This window comes from Rattus norvegicus, chromosome 15 (assembly GCF_036323735.1).
Source record: "Rattus norvegicus strain BN/NHsdMcwi chromosome 15, GRCr8, whole genome shotgun sequence".
Taxonomy (NCBI): Eukaryota; Metazoa; Chordata; class Mammalia; order Rodentia; family Muridae; genus Rattus; species Rattus norvegicus.
Window position 1 is genome coordinate 35,846,675 of NC_086033.1, and position 16,921 is coordinate 35,863,595.

Genomic DNA, 16,921 nt, shown 5'->3' on the forward strand with positions numbered 1-16,921 from the left:
GCTAGAGAGTGAGTACTGTACACTGTGCACTTCAGCAGCGCCATATAAACACAAGAGTGAGAACTCAATTAGGGCTTATCTACAGACGGCAACCATGTTGGGTCGATGAGCTAATTTCTATTGTAATACAGGCATATTATGAAGCCCTTGTCTGGTTCCCTTCCTTCTCCACAATTCTTGGCATAGAATACAACTTCAGATAATCAGTCCTGATCTGGGTGTTAAGATTATTTATAGGGCTGAAGAAATGTTTTGGTTGGTAAAGTACTTGCTACATGTGGTGGCTTGAGTAAGAATGGACCCCATAGCTCATATTTCAATATTTGGTTCCTAGTTGGTGGCACTACTTGGTAAGGATTAAAAGGTATAGCCTTGTTGGAGTGGTCTTTCCTACTTAGCTTCTCTCTACCTCATGGTTATTGTCTCAACATGTAAGCTATTGCTCTAGTGCCACATTCTCCACTATGATGGTTACAGTCATTCTCTGAAACTATAAGCAAGCCCATAATTAATGCCTTATTTCTTAAGTTGCCTTGATGATGGTGTGTCTTCATAGTAACTGAACAGAAAACCAACAAAGTCACTACATAACATGTAAGGACCTGAGTTCAAACCCCAGCACTCATGAATAACCCAAGTGCCTATAAGCCCAGAGCTGGGAGACAGAGACAGATGACCCCTGGGGTTTGCGGGCCAGCCAATCTAGCTGCAACGATGACTATGGTCAATCTCTGGCTACGTGTCTATATTTGTATATGGCAGGTGTGTGCACATACATGCAGGTGCTCACAGAACCAGAGGTATCAGGCAGGTCTCCTGTACCTGGAGTTACAGGGAGCTGAAAGTCACCCAAAGTGGATTCTGGGAGATAAACTTGTGTACTCAAGAAGAGTAGTTTGTGTTCTTAGCCACCAAATCATTTCTCTGCACTCCTTCACCACAGAGGGGATATAAAAAGTTAGCCTGTTTCAGCTTAGCTATAAAAACATAGATGACTGCCTACTCTTGTGCCCTTACCTTTACAGGTAATTAAGAACACTCTAGATACAAGGACCAGAGGCCAGACCTCTACATATATATTTGATTAAGAAATAATTATAGAAGGTGGCCACACTATGGTTAAATTAGAAGCCCAGAAAGTGACCTCATTTGAGCAGAGTTGTTTGAGATAAAGTAAGTTAGAATTCGGTCACAATGAAATGTGTTCTACTCCAATACAGCATCTTATACACGGAGGAAATGTGCTTGCAGAGTGCACAGAGAACCTGTGAGCAACAGAAGTGCCACAGGTTGTCACTAACTACCAGAAGCCAGACCCTTGTTCTTGTAGACCTTAAAAGGAACTCTGTGAATGCCTTCTTTCGACACAGGCAGCCTCCTAGATGCAAGGCACTGAGGCTCCATTGCTTAGGCCACAATGTAAGAGAAGGGCCAGGAAACAGAATGCATTGTGATTTTCATCTCCTTTTCAAGACAGAGAATGCCTTGTAGTTCTTTATGTCATAGTTTCTTTCACTTTGGGGGTCAGGCTGACTCACCCGAGGCCTTGGCATGCTAAGGCAAGTGCTCTAGCTCTGAGCCACCCACTATGCTTTTTACATTCTGCTAAAAACACACCAATTCATGCTCTCATCTGGCTTGAGAAAATGTACCTGAAGCATTCAAACCATTAATAATAGTTAATATGTCAGACACATAGGGCAGGATAAGCTTTGAGACAGTATTTATCAAATAAGCTCCAATGGTTGAGGAGGAAGAACTAAAGGAAAATTACTGAGGTGTCTGCCTCCAGACTCTTTTCTAATATCTGTAAGGTGAAAGAAGAATTAAAAGAGAAGGGACTTTTACCTCAGTCCAATACTGCTGCTTGGTTTCTGTGTCCATATGTGCAAAACCTCCCAAGACCAGAGCCTTCATTAGTGTCCTCTGCACTGGGCTGGACAGGTAATTAAGAGGTGGGCTTCGGCTTGCAAACTGCTTTGCTAGGTTCCACCAGTTTTCACACTGAATTACTAAGTTTGCCCTTCAGGTAGAAATAATAAAACATAAGTTATATTATGTTCATAACATATATATCTACTAAGAAAATAAAAACTGGACAGGGTCAGAGAGATGGCTTGATAGTTAAAAGTGACTACTACCAAGGACCTGGGCTCAGTTCTTAGCACCCACATGGCAGTTCACAACCACATATAACTCCAGTTTCTGGGGATCAGTTTTCACTCCAGGCATTTGTAGACACACGGTGCATGTGAATTTATGCAGGCAACTCACATGATTAAAGGGGTGGAGGGTACATGGCATCTAATTTTAAAATGTGCCGAGGCAAGGCCTGGCTGTTACTCAGGTTGACCACACTTGCAATCTTCCTTCCTCAGCCTCCTCAGTACCCAGAATATGGGTATGACTGGATGTAATTTTTAAATTTGTCTGGGTGTAGATATGTGAGTCTGTGTATGACATATGCATAGGTGTCTGTAGCAGCCAGAAAACAGTTCCAGATCCTCTCAACTCGAGTTACAGAGAGCTGTGAGCCACTCAGTGTAGACTCTAGGAAACAAACATCGGTCCTCTGGAAGAGGATCAGAAGCTCTTAACTGCTGAGCTCCCCCTTCTGCCCCCCTCTGAATGTAAATTCTAAAGAACAGTAGCACAATATGGACTCTTGAATTACACTGGTTTTCATTTAAACCCAGTAATTGCTCAAGGACACAACATTTTTTTAACCTAATCCCTTTTCATCATCAATTTTCTGACTGTAAAATGAGAATGTCTGTATAGCCATTTCTCTGTGGAAGGTAGGTAGGAGAGGATCAGGGAACTTCTGAGACCAAGGAAGCCCATCTCCCAGGTTCTCTGACTGGTGATCAGTTGCTGACTAAGGGGACTCACTGGTGCTGTGGCTGCAGTGACAAACATTTATGAGCAGCCACTCACTGCGGCAGAGGGACTGCTTTTGGTGATGCAGTTAGCTGTGCTCTGAGTCACTCCTTAACCACTCTCTAACAAACCCACGGCTTCAGCACACTAGGCTCATCCCTTGGTCTGCTGCTCAACTCTCTATCTGAGATAAGCAGAATCAGATTCCCCAGGGAAAACATGGGACAAACAAGGAGCTAGAATATCCCTGAATCTCATGCTCAGTGAGATCTTTAACAACAATAAAATTCCTACGCAATAAGAAAAATTAAAATACACCTACAATTTACTATAGAAAGCAGTAAAAGTTTTACTTTGCAACATCAGTTTAAGCATTAGTTGTTCTCACCAATAAATGGGAGATCACTGAGCCAGGCATGGTGGCACATGCCTTTAATGTCAGCACTTGGGAGGCAGAGGTAGGCAGACCTCTGAGTTGAAACCACATTGGTCTATAGAGTGAGTTCCAGGACTGCCAAGGGTACAGCCTCTGAAGGGGAGGGAGTTGAGGGGGCAGGAAGGCGTGTATGGACTGTACACTGAAATATATCTAATGAGAATATCATACATCAAAGTGGGTTTTTAAAAGATTATTATTTTATGTGTATGAGTGTGTTTTGCCTGCATGCATGTCTGTGTATAGTGTGTGCCTGGTGGCCAAAGATGCCCAAAGGTGGCATCAGATCTTTTGGAACCAGAGTCCCATACAGTTGTAAGCTACAAGGTATGTGCTAGGGATCAAATCAGGGTCCTCTAGAAAAGAAGCCAATGTTCTTTTTGTTGTTTTGTTTGTTGAGACAGGGTTTCTCTGGGTAGTCTTGGATGTCCTGGAACTCAGACTGCAACCAGGCTGGCCTTGAACTCATAGAAATCTGCCTGCCTCTGCCTTCTGGAATGCTGGGATTAAAAGTATGCAACACTACCACCCATCTTAGCCAGTGTGTGTAAGCTTTGAGGCATCTTTCCAGTTCCAGAGAGTGTTTTTAAAGCAGGTTTTCTGATGTCAACAGCCAGTGCAATTGTCCATCAAAAAAAGAACAAGCTGCCATAGGCGTTTGTTAACAGCCCTGGAAGAGGTTTTAAATTACTGCTCTGAAAATAGTGCTTTAAATGGGCTTAGATATTGTAACCATTTGCCAGTCACTAAAGAGAAAACTGAAGTCCCTGCTCCTCCCCACTCCTTACCTTTCCCTTCTTTCTACCAAAGTGACAAGGAGCTGAACAGTATCATTCGCGAGGTCCTGCTCACTACTCCACACTGACAGATTGCTGATGACCTTTTGTAAGAGGTAGCCGATAATCCACTGGGAACCCTCTGTATCCGCTCCAAATGCTGTGCTCAATGGCAAACTTATCTTAAGAGAAAAGGTGAGAATTTCTAAAGTCAAAAAGACCAGCTAAAAAAAAAATAATCCACAGAAAATCAACAAGGAAATTAACATCGAAGCCTGAAGTTCTCATTTCACATTAGTTTTATCATTTTTCTTTGCTGAATCAAAAAGAGAATTCACCCATGTTTTTCAACTAATGTTTTCTGTCAGTTTTAATCTCATAGTAATTAACAAACTGAAAAGTGACATATTTAAATTAATAGCCATGTACATCTCAAAGACAACATAAAACCATACTAATGTAATGGTAAAGTATCTTAATACTGGCTGAAATCAATAGAACCAAATGCCATACTCTAAAACAGTAAAGCAACAGCATTCAAGTCCCTTATATTTCTTCTGTGAACATTCTTTTCATTTTGTTATATCAGAGTTGTCTCTCTCTAATCAGTTCCCCCCTCCACCTCTTCCTCCTCTTCTTCTTCTTCTTCCTCCTCTTCCTCCTCCTCCTCTTTCTCTATTTTTCTTTTAAGACAAAGTTTCTCTGTATAGCTATGGCTGCCCTGGAACTCAAAGATCTACTTAACTCTGTCTCCCGAGTGCTAGGACTAAAGGCTGTGTCACCAAACCCAGCTAACAGCTTTGTTTTCACCAGACAGACAGACAGAATCATCCTACCTCTAAACTTGCCATCATCATAAACCCAAAAAGACTTACTGGTTTTATGTCCTCACCTGATCATACAGTTTTTCATCTACCAGGAGGTAAGTCTTGGCCCAGCGTTTTAGAAACCAAACAATATCTTTGCCCATTTGAGGGCTTAGTAGATGAGTGAGATCTGCTCTTATTGCTCGAGATTCAACTTCTGAGACTCTTAGCACAGCAGACAACAGCCTGTGGGGAGAAAACAGAAGTTGCTAACCCTATTTTTTTCACCTATAAAAAAATCCTTTTTGTTTCTTTATACCAGGCTATGTGCAAGCATTTCCTCAATAGGGTTGTAGATAAAGTCCCCACATCATTTCTGATCTTCCAGAGTCAAGGCAAAGGAGGGGAGAAGCACCCTCTGCTCAGGCTGGAACTGTAGATGCAAATCTCACCATCACTGTCTAAAGCGTAGTTCCCAATTCAAAATGGGGAAACACATAAAATTAAATGTTCAGAGTATAAGCCAAAGTTTTCATCACTCCACCAGTAGACAGTTTATATTTTTGTGTCACAAAAGACGAGTCCTGTTACACTTTAAGATCTGAGAACTGACTTATTAGAATGTTGTAAGTATTGAGCTTTGTCTCTGAATCCCATGGTCCTGCATATTATCTCATCATCTTGATTCTTAATAGCATCTTAAAATAAAAATCGTCCTAGAATTATTACCTACCTAAGTAGGTAACAACATATGGCCGATTCCCATGTAATGGGAATAGGAAAGGGACATACCAGAAATTATATAATTTTAACTTAACTTTAGCCAAAAAATCAGGAAGCATAGATGGTAATGAATATCAGTGCCCAGACTAGGGCTCTAATCACTATGGTCTGGCTTCTGCTTATTCCTTGCTGTCCTCAAGAAGGCTGAAATTCCTGTGTAATCAAACTAGATGAATGTGTGCATTCTTATTGACCTGACCTGTCAAGAACTACTTGATGCTGCTGACCACCCTGCCCCTTTGAAGGAGCTCCCTCCATGGTTGCCCTGGGCTCACTTCCTATTTCCCCACTGGTCTGCTTACTATTTCCCAGTCTTTATGGAAGACTCTTCTCTGGATTTTCTTTAAATCAGAAGTGTCCGTCTAATAGCCCTTGTATCCCACTGACACACACACACACACTATCTACATGATCAGCATGAACCAGCGCTCAAACTTACTAAATTTCAGAGTTTATGTGAACAATAACAGAAATCCCAATAACCTCACGTTCATCAATGATGATGTAATAAAATTTTCCTGTAATACTAAATTATTTTAAATACCACAGAACTCAAAAAGGTCAACAAGCTGAAGGGCCCAAGTGAGGATGCCTCAGTCCCACTTGGAAGAGAGAAAAAAGCAACCACCAGAGGGAGAGGGAGGGAGAAACCTGGGAGGGAAGAGTGAATCTGGTATAGGGTGGGGGAAAAGAACCGAAGCCCTGAGGGCCAGCAGAAAGAATGGAAACAGGAAACCTCAGGAGGTAGGAGGTTGGGAGGACTTTCCAAAGAGAGGAACCTTAGACGAAATGGCCTACAGTGGAGAACCCACCTCCATAGAAAGACAGGGCATCAAGTGAGAGATGGGGTTGCTATCCCACAGTCAAAACTCTGACCCATAATTGTTCCTGTCTGAAAGAATTGCAGGGATGAAAATGGAGAAGAGCCTGAGGAAAAGAAAGTTCAGTGACAGGCCCAAAGTGGGATCCAGCTCAAGGGGAGGCCACAAGGCCTGATACTATTCTATTACTGAGGCTATGGAGCGCTCACCAAAAGGGACCTATCATGACTGCCCTCTGAAAGACCCAACAAGCAGCTGAGTCAGATGCAGATATGTGCACCCAACCAATGAACAGAAGCTGCTGACCCCTATGGTTAAATCAGGGAAAAGCAGGACAAAGCCGAGGAGGGCAACCCTTTAAGAGAACCAGCAGTCTCAATTAACCTGGACTCCAGAGATCTCTCAGACACTGGAACACCAACCAGGCAGCTACAGCAGCTGAGATGAGGCCCCCAACACATATACAGCAGAGGACTGCTGGGTCTGGGTTCAGTCAGAGAAGATGCACCTAACCCTCAAGGGACTGGAGGCCCCAGGAGATGTGGTGGGGTGGAGACATCCTTGTGGAGACAGGAGGGACGGGGAGGAGGTATGGGATGTGGAACAGTCGGAGGGTGAACCAGGCGGGGAATAAAATCTGGAATGTAATAAATGAATGAATGAATGAATGAATGAATGAATGAATGAAAGAAAGCAAGCAAGCAAGCCTAAGAGAATTTGAAATAAAATGGTTATATTGGTACTTTTAAAAGTAAGCGCTGCAATTTAATATTTATGGTGTTGACAACTACTACCATTTATTTAAAACAAACTTCCTTTATACGAACTTTACTCCCCAAAGAACGTTATTTATCAATGGCACTATTTTCTATAATACGAACATCTATATATATTATACTTTTCACGTATTTTCAATGATCATGAAACTTTAGAAATTAAAGGTCTTCTGCATTGACTTACTATTGTTATATTTAACAGCATGCTATAGAATAAAATGTAATATAAATTTAAATTACAAACCAATTTATCCCAGTATTAGGGTTCTAACCTAGAAGCTTATACATGCTATGCAAAGTGGTCTACCACTAAGTCACATTGTCAGCCCAATTTTGTGCATTTTGGGGAAATACGAAACAGCTTTATATCTCCTACTTGGTTTATAAACTTGTGAATACTACTCATTGCCAGAATGAACCAAAGTGCAGCAAAAGTTGATGTCTTTCTCAAGAGATATAAGTACTAGAGAAAAAAACCCAAAAAACAAAAAACTTGTTCCCATTAAAAAAACAGAAATTATTTTTCAAACACTAAGGTCATCTGTTATTTGAATTACTTAAGTTGTATGACAAAATTCAAGAGCAAGTCATTTCATCTGGCCAAGCTGGGCCCCTTTCAGTGTTGTTTGATGCAATGGACTGTATTGTTGGCTACCTTGCCACCAACACCAGGTGTCTCGTACTGACTGCCCTTCTCTCTGGTAGTCTTTGGGCACCATACACGTACCAGTCCAAAAAAGCTGGTCCCTGGGAACCTTCCTTCCTTCCTTATCTATATCCCTTCTCTATACTATGCCAGGAAATCAGCAGTACCTGGAGAACTCTCAGAAATGCCTCTCAAACCCATGGGCCAATTTCCAAATTCTCCCTAAGACTGAAGGCCCAACTTGGCCTGTCTGTTAACTCCACCTTCCACAAAACTCTATGAACAGCTCACTTCCCTCCTGCAAATCCTGCTCGTGAACCCAACAGACCTCTCTCCTGCCGCTTTAACCTCGCTTCTCCTATGATGAGAGTGCCTCTCCAACCCACAATGCCTTCCTTCCTCTCATCTTTCAGGTAGCCATCTGCCAAGTAGTCTGCCCGTAGATCAGGTTAAGTAAGACTCCTAAAACACTCTGCTAGCAGTCCTAGGTGTCCCATCCTTAAATACCATCCAAAGGTTGAGTTGAAGAAATAACTGAGCCAAGTACTTTTTAGTTGTTAATATTTCTTGATCAATACCCCAGTCACGTTATTTTGTCAAATACTTTATATTCCAGCAGTGCTTGGCTTCCCAAATCAGTCTGGCACTCCATTGCGTGCTAACTGTAATAAACCAAGAGTCAGCACGATGAGTCAGGCCTTAGCCTCACACCTTCTGCTGTAGCCTAGTCTGGATACTGCCAATAACGCTGTGCTAACCATGACTAGACTCAAAGGCAGTTTTCCCACTCATTACACTGACAATCAGAGTGGGAATCAGGGAAGCTCTGTATGTGTCACTTACTCCCCTGTTCAGAACGTACAGCAGCACCACAATCTTCCTCAGTGCAAAGACGTCTAACAACACCCGAAGGTTAACTTTTCTTCCTACTTATTTCTACAATTCCATCTCCTTTAAAAATCTATTTCTCTCGGCTTGGTTCGCAGTGGCTTTCTGGCCGTAGCTGCTTGACCATGCCGGGGATGGCTAGGGGCTTTCCATTAGTTATTTTATTTCTGTTCTAGCTGGAATGTTCTTCCCCTGGGCACATTCAAGACTCTCTTATCAACAACCTCAGTCCTTGCTCAGGAATCATTTAGAGATGTTTATGTGAATCCTACTACTTAAGACTGCAAGAACCCCTGCAGGAGTCTGCTTCGGGCGCCCTGCTCTAGTTGGCTCCTCTCCCACAGCACTTCTTGCCTTCTCACACTTCCATCACTTGTTGACCGGCTCTCCCTTTACAAGAACCCTAACCGGGGGTAGAAATTAATTTTCTTCAAGAGATAGGAACTACATTTTTAATGAACCAAAGGTTGGTCTCCCATATATCAAATCTTTTCACAATAACTCTTTAGATAAAACAACAACAAAAACATAGTTATTCTAACACTTCATGTCTGTGCTCTCAAATAGGAAAATGGTTTGCTCCCACACTGATATAAGGGAAATGGTAAGACAACACACCTATGGCACAGCTTGGAAATAAAGAGTCCTAGAAATAACATTCACCAGGATACAAACCAAAGCAAAAGTCACAAAATCTAATCACAACAGGAACCTCAAAAGAAAGAAACTTTTGCTTATATTTATGGCAAACAAAAGATTATACCAATAAAAGAAATAAAGTCCCAAACAATTCCTTGGTATCAGCTTATTATTTGATCTTAAAACAACAACAGAACAACAACAAAACCCCCATATCTTCTGTTATAGAGGCTACATCTTCTCTTAGGTTTGCATTGAAAAAATAAAGTGGAATGAAACCTCGAGTAACTGACAAGCCAAGGCTATCACCATTTCTACTATCCCTAGGCAACTGAGACTCAAAGACAATGAGATAAAACTTAAAACCATTTTCAAATCAATTTTTAAGAATACAATTAATTCAGATTTACCCCCTCTTTGGATTCACAATTAAGAATTAATAAAAACATTGCCTTTACTAAGAGGAAGATGAATAATGAATCCTCTCAGAGGCAGTCTTGCTGTCTTGTAATTACTGTTGACAGGGCTCTCAAGTTTCACATGTTTAACTATTTCTATAATAATGAGTTTTCCTTAAGAAGCCACTGACACATGGTTTCCACTTTCATAAGCAATACATTTTGTTAAGGCTCACCTGGCTTCTAAAACCTGTTTTTTCCTCATGAAGGATTCCTGTACATACATCATTACTGCTTACTGATGGACAAACACTAAATTCTTAATAAGTTACAGTTAATGCTGTTTCCAAGTCTCGCATTCAGATTCACTTTACGTTTGTTCTGGTCAGTACTGGATAGCCCTGCCAACTCCTGCTAGCGTGCCCTTGCCACCCTTGTGTTTCCAGGTTTCCCTAAGTTCTTGTTTCTTTCATGTATCCAATTCACAGCACAGCGCCTACCCCTCCAGTCATCTACCCAGCAACTCAGAGTTTATGAGACAATAAATTACAAGAGCGCAGCTATAGAGTTCATATTACCTAATCACAGAATCTGTTCTGCTGTACCCTGGGATGGAGGAAGCCTTTTCTCCTGGAGATCCCAAAATTTGAAGTGTTGTATTAATGTCAACTTCAGATGAATGCTTAATGGAATATTCCATTATTTCTGGAGGTATTAGCGGAGTCTCTCCCTGAGTATCATCAGCTAAGAGGTAGCCTTCAGTTTAAAAAAAATTAAAAATGAACACTTAACAAATCTATTTACCAAATTGCACTATAAATGCTTTCAGTTTTGATTTATATACATCACATAAGTTGATGTAAAAGTAAATTATAATGTTAACCTATTAATTTCAAGATGAGGTGTAGCAACTGTCAATTAGATAACTAAAACCCTCAAAAATACAGCAAAGGATCAAGGACAGATGGTTTAGTCATCAATCTCATAATGCATGGTGACAGGTAGGCTTTGGAAACTTGAGTAATTTATTCTGTTAAGTTAATGGGAATTCTGCTATTACATCAGGAATTTATCCATATACAACTTTTAAAAGTCAAGTGTTTTTTGTTTTGTTTTTTTCCTTGATTACAATATAGAATCACTAATAGGGTCAGTGGTCAAGGAAAAAAGACCCTAAAAGTCAGACTGCCTAAACGTGCATTCTGGCTCCAAAACTGGACTGCAGTGTGCCACGCCTCACACTTGACTCACACTTGACTGCAGTGTGCCACGCCTCACACTTACAACTTCTTTATCTATTAGCTGGGAGCGATGATGGTGATGGTGATGATGATGGTTAACATCATGGAACAGAGCTAATTCAAGGGGCTTCTATGTGATCCAAAGCAAACACTTGGCATATAACATGATAGCCAGGGGTTTTTAAAAATATATCTATTGCTCTATGTCAAACAGCATCTGCATCCAAGTCATTTAGCACTATATATGAAATATATATATAAATATATGTTGTTGATGTTTGAGACGGGGTCTCACTAGGTAGCCCAAGCTAGCCTCAAAACCTCAATTCTCCTACCTCAGCTTTCCTTTGGGCTGAAATTACAAGGACATGCCACCACACCCGGCTCCAAACTATTCTTTTTTAATAGATGAGGCTCCTTCTAGGTTTAAATGGTTTCACCAGCAACTATATGAGGAGGGAAAAGCAGCTGACCTGTAACTAAAATAAGCCAGTGAATATCTTCATAGAGATCATCAAGCATTTTGTTGTCAATGGTGCTTGATCCAGGCGAAGCAAGTAATTGTTGCTGATGCCGTTGTAACTGGCCATGGAGTCTTGTTACTCTTTCTTCTAATAAACTAAAAGAGGAAAAAAAAACAATGGCTCAATCAAGTGCAGGGTGTGAAGGTCTAGGACAACTTCCATATAACTAAACAACATAAACTAAGATGTTAGCACAAAATACATATATTTAAAGATACTATAGTACACAGCTATTCTCAAGAGCACTAGAAGAAACAATGTATATTTTATGACAGAATTAAAATACCACTTTATAAACAAGCAAGGTTTATATGACAGGCATTTGAAACTGGTTATTCCAAGTCATTTCTCATGCCTTGATTTCCACAATCCCTGTAGTCTATAATGTAGTGCCGAGGCTCCCACTGTATAAGACCAATGAATGCAATCATAAACATGCATCTATCTACTGGGTCCAGTGTACTGGGAAGGGGTGGGGTGCTCAAAGCTCTCCAGGGAACTGTGAGCAGAGAGCACTTCTCCAAGGGGCTCCTGGACTATGTGTACCTTGTCAGAAGAGGCATACAGTGTTCGGCAGCAATTCTTCCTAGCATTCCTACACTGGCTAGTTGATCAGAAAACTGATCTCGGTCATCTTCTTGGAGTTCACTTATTTCTTCTTCCTCACGAGAGGCCACACCATTGGCAGTCTATTTGGTGAAAGGAGGAGAAACAACAAGGAAATACAGCATCATGTTCCATAAGGCATGTGTGTCTGTGACCCTGTCAAATGGCTTCAGGAAGACGTGGACAGAGCCAACCTACAAGTATAACTTTCTAGGACTCCTTTCCAACCTTGCTAGCAGCCCTGGTAGCCATCAAAAGGGTGAGAATAGCACTGAAGAGAAGGAAGAAATGAAATGCTTCTCTGTGCACATGCTAACAGCTAGCCGCATATCTATAGCCTACCTCTTATACTGGGGACTGTCACTTGTCATGAAAACAATCTAGCATCTTACAATTCCCTAGTTCTTTAAATATAGGATATTACTTAATATAGGATGTTACCTGGCAAGACAGAAGTGGCTAACTGGAAACTTGAAGGAGGTAATTTGTGGTCAATGAAAATTAACAGAGACCCACAACTGGCAGTATGCAGAAAATGAGAGACTGTGAACCACTCAATCCTAAATGAAAGTCTTCACCAACCCCTGCGCCCTGCCGAGGCTCAGTTATCTATGCAGAAGAGGAGGCGGTTACAGGAGCTTGAGGGATGGATAGCTCCAAGTGAACAGAGTACTCTAGACACAACAGAACTGATGCACACATCATCTCACAGACTGGCAGAATGCACAAGACCAGCACAAGGTCAAGCCAGACAAGGTCCAAGCAATGAGACTGGACACATGATACTATCTCTGACCCTGACCAAAATGCTAGTTGCAATGTATTCACTAGCAAAAGGAATCCTTTTCTCCAACAGAGTGTCACTGGGTATATCAACCACACTCTAGGACAAGCCCCACAAAATAAACTCCATGATTTTTCTTGTCCTTTCTTTTTTTTTTTTGGGGGGGGGGGGAGGGACTCCTTGTTTTTTCTTGTTGTTGTTGGTTGTCTTATAGGTCTTGGGATTGTTTTGATTTTGACCTTCATTATTGTGGGTTGCATTTGGTTTTTGGCTTTGTTTGGAGACAGAGGAAAAGAAAGAATGAGCATAAAATTGAGCAGATGAGGAAGTCAGAGGATATGGTATTAGTAGTTGGGACTGAGATGAACTTGATCCAAATATATTCTATGAAAAACGCTTTGCAAATAGATAAATCAATCAATCTTTAAAAAAGTAATACATACTCTATGCCACATAACATATAATAAAACCTCTTAAAGTTAAAAAGAAGAAAAGGCAGTGATTGTAATTAACAGCCCACACATGAAAACTGGTATATAGATAAAAAGAGCCACATTTTTCTCAGCAAATCTTTGAGGGAACCTATCCCGAATTTCTAGTATTTTATGTTGTCTAATATGATCAAATAGAACCTATAGTAATTGTTCATTCCACCTTGCTTAAAACTTACCAAATTCCTTGTGCCATCTGGAGCAGCAAGGTGACACTGAATATAGGAGTTGAACACCTGAACTGCGTGCTGTGTGAAAAACCCTTTATGGAAATGCTTGTCATCTTGGACCAAAGTTAGCCAGGACTCCAGCAACTTATCATATGCTTCCATGTACACCATGTCGTCCTTATCAAGCTATAAGAAAGAGGATTCATTAAACAAGGATCAAGAGAGATAAAATGGGCATTGGAAGCAGCTATGTACAAAGGCAATTTTAACAATGCTTTTAAGAGAAAAGTATTTCCAATTATTAAGCATTTATTAAACCTTCTAAAATTTCCCTAATTTCAAAAGAAACAATTCTTGGCAACATGGAATTTATGTTTATTTTAAAAGACTGTTTAGTGCTTTGTGGAAAGTACATTTTTAAATAAAAGTAGTATTAGACTTTTGAAAAGCTAAAAAATAGACTATATAACATTATAATGTAAGTATAATTCTTATACATTTGTTTTTCTTGTACTGGGATAAAATCTGAGACTTCGCATATGCTAGGTAAGTACTCTATCACTGGGCCACAAACTCCAAGTCCAACATTTTCAAGTAACTTTTAAAATTAGTAAAAGAGCAAACTGACCTAATCAGATACCTAATTGTTACAGATATTACTTAACAAAAAGTAGTTTATTTTAATAAAAAAGGACAGATAATTTCATATAGTAAGAAATGATATACTCAAGAAACATAATAGCCACTGACTCTACTCATAACATTAGAAAATATAGAGTAATCAAGTAGCTTAAGAATGTAAATATGAATAACTGTTTCTTGTCATTAAGTAAGGTTTTTCCTATAAAGGAGGATATATGACATACTTTAAAAAAGAAAGAAAGAAAAAGAGTGACCAGGTAAGAAAGCAAGAAGAAGCCACGCCTCTCCTCACCCAACTGAGTCTCTCACCCCATCTGCTGGGAAAGAAAGAAAGAAAGAGAGAGAGAGAGAGAGAGAGAGAGAGAGAGAGAGAGAGAGGGAGGGAGGGAGGAAGGAAGGAAGAAAGAAAGAAAGAAAGAAAGAAAGAAAGAAATCACTGTACTTAAAAAGCTGCAAAGAGCAGGAATTTGGATGTGCTGAAACCACAGGAAAGAATGCAACTGAGAAGATCCGGCCCTCACACAGAGTAAGATGAAAGGCAAGGAACTATCCAGATGGCCTCAGGCCTACAGAGATCAAGTTTCCTCTTAACTGTATCAAGAAACTACTGTAGGAGCTGCAGAGATGGCTCAGCGGTGAAGAGCCCTGACTATGCTTCCAGAGGTCCTGAGTTCAAATCCCAGCAACTACATGGTGGCTCACAACCATCTGTAATGAGATCCGACACCCTCTTCTGGTGTGTCTGAAGACGGCTACAGTGTACTCACGTACATTAAATAAATAAATATTAAAAGAATAAAGTAGTGTAATATTCATGACAGTATGTTCAACAAAAGCACACAACACGGGGCTGGGGATTTAGCTCAGTGGTAGAGCGCTTACCTAGGAAGCGCAAGGCCCTGGGTTCAGTCCCCAGCTCCAAAAAAAAAGAATCAAAAAAAAAAAAGAATCAAAAAAAAAAAAAAAAAAAAAAAAGCACACAACACAGGTTTTTTTGGTTTTTTTGTTTGTTTTTTAAAGAAAACCATACTGCCTGTACTGTGCAATATGGCAGTGGCTCAGGTGAATATGATCAAAGTATGTTACATACACATGTGAAAATTTTTCTTTACAGTTAATATACACTGTTTTTTAAAAAGTCAAGAAAGTCAAAAACACAGATGAAAATCAAAATATGTTGGTTATAAACAATGGGAAAGAAAGCTCTGTTCCTTCTATAATTTCCTTAAATCTGCATAGCTAATTGTTGGAATCCTGAGGTGACTAGGATGCTTTCTTCCCACAGAAGCATCTGTGGCTTGTTTATATACTTAACAAGGCGTGTGCTTTGCAGACATCATTTGTCAAGTCTTAACAGTTTATCTTGCCAAAATAAACAGACTGGTAACATATCTAACAGGATTTAGGAGTAGCATCCTCTGATCTAGTCTCAAAAAGAAACACACAGGACATTTTAAAGACCTACTATCATTTTTCTAAGTACATATTTAAGACATGAATCAAAATGTAAAAAGCCCCTTTTAAAAAGTTAAAGCCTTTTAACTTTCGTAATTAAAGGAGTTCTCCATAATGCCTCCGTTAAACCCTGATATTAGAATGCTCTCAACTAGAACACACACACAAGACCTTGCACATTGAATGGTGACTTAAAGACTGAGCTTCTTGGGAAAAACAAACCTCTGGTTCCCTCTGTGCACATAAAGTAACTCATCAGGCAAGTGTGAGAAATGTGGTTGATGACAATTGGCAACTGATCTTCCAGTCTAATCCCAGAGATGTGAAACCTAAGCTTGTGCTTTTTCATAACACCTTGGCTCTGCTCCATGGCCACGCGGGCCCAGATCCAGCAGGCTGCTGGCAGCATGTGGACAGATGACTAAGGAGACCAATCTAGACACTATGTGCTCATGCTCTGGGCACTGTCAGGCCTAGTGCCACAAGGGCTTTGCAAAGGGGCTTAGAGCTTATGGGACCTACTTGACCCCACTTCACTGCATTTGAATATGGAGAGGGGAGTGATTAGCAGCACTTCTGTCTCGGCCTATAACTAGCCTGACGATGTAGAGAAGTGTGAAGATGAGGAGCTTCAGACAGGAAAAAAGGGACAGTTAAACTTTAATAATTCTGAGTATATAATCCCCCAAATAGTGAAATGACAGGAATCTACTCTGGTTCCTGCCTGATAATGAATATAATGTCAGTGACATCATTCTATAATTCCAAGTACAGGATATTCTGGGAAGGGAAGGTTGCAGACATGGTGAGAGCAGTATGCCTTGTCACGGGGGTGCTCACATTTAAATTCCATCATTTGGGAGGCAGGGGCAGAGAGAGAAGGGGGAAGAGGAGAGAGGAAGGAGGAGAGAAGAGGGAAGAAAGGAGAATAGAGGAGAAGGGAAGGGAGAATGGAACAGAAAGGGGTAGGGGGAAAAAGAAAAAAGGAAGGAGGGAAAAAGATGTTATCACCCAGTAGTTTCCATAATCTGGTGTAGAAGAACAAACAGGCGAAGCACACAGAATTTTTACTGTGTCAATACTCTACAGGGTAAGATAAAGGTTATTACGCATTTGTCCAAATCCAAAGCATTTATACAATCAGGAGGCTGGATGTGGT

The 16,921-nt window shown here is 40.6% G+C and overlaps 1 protein-coding gene across 2 annotated transcripts in view; it reads right to left on the reverse strand.

The window, feature by feature from the left end:
* Xpo4 (exportin 4) overlaps nucleotides 1–16,921 on the reverse strand; it is a 90,696-nt gene that overhangs the window by 14,108 nt on the left and 59,667 nt on the right. For both annotated transcript variants that reach the window (NM_001395629.1, XM_039093140.2), the window contains 7 exons: nucleotides 13,675–13,851; nucleotides 12,161–12,303; nucleotides 11,564–11,709; nucleotides 10,428–10,605; nucleotides 4,985–5,144; nucleotides 4,105–4,274; nucleotides 1,849–2,023 (listed from right to left, as the gene is read on the reverse strand). In NM_001395629.1, the coding sequence (NP_001382558.1) occupies nucleotides 1,849–2,023; nucleotides 4,105–4,274; nucleotides 4,985–5,144; nucleotides 10,428–10,605; nucleotides 11,564–11,709; nucleotides 12,161–12,303; nucleotides 13,675–13,851 (1,149 nt within the window). The remainder of the gene's footprint in view (nucleotides 1–1,848; nucleotides 2,024–4,104; nucleotides 4,275–4,984; nucleotides 5,145–10,427; nucleotides 10,606–11,563; nucleotides 11,710–12,160; nucleotides 12,304–13,674; nucleotides 13,852–16,921) is intronic.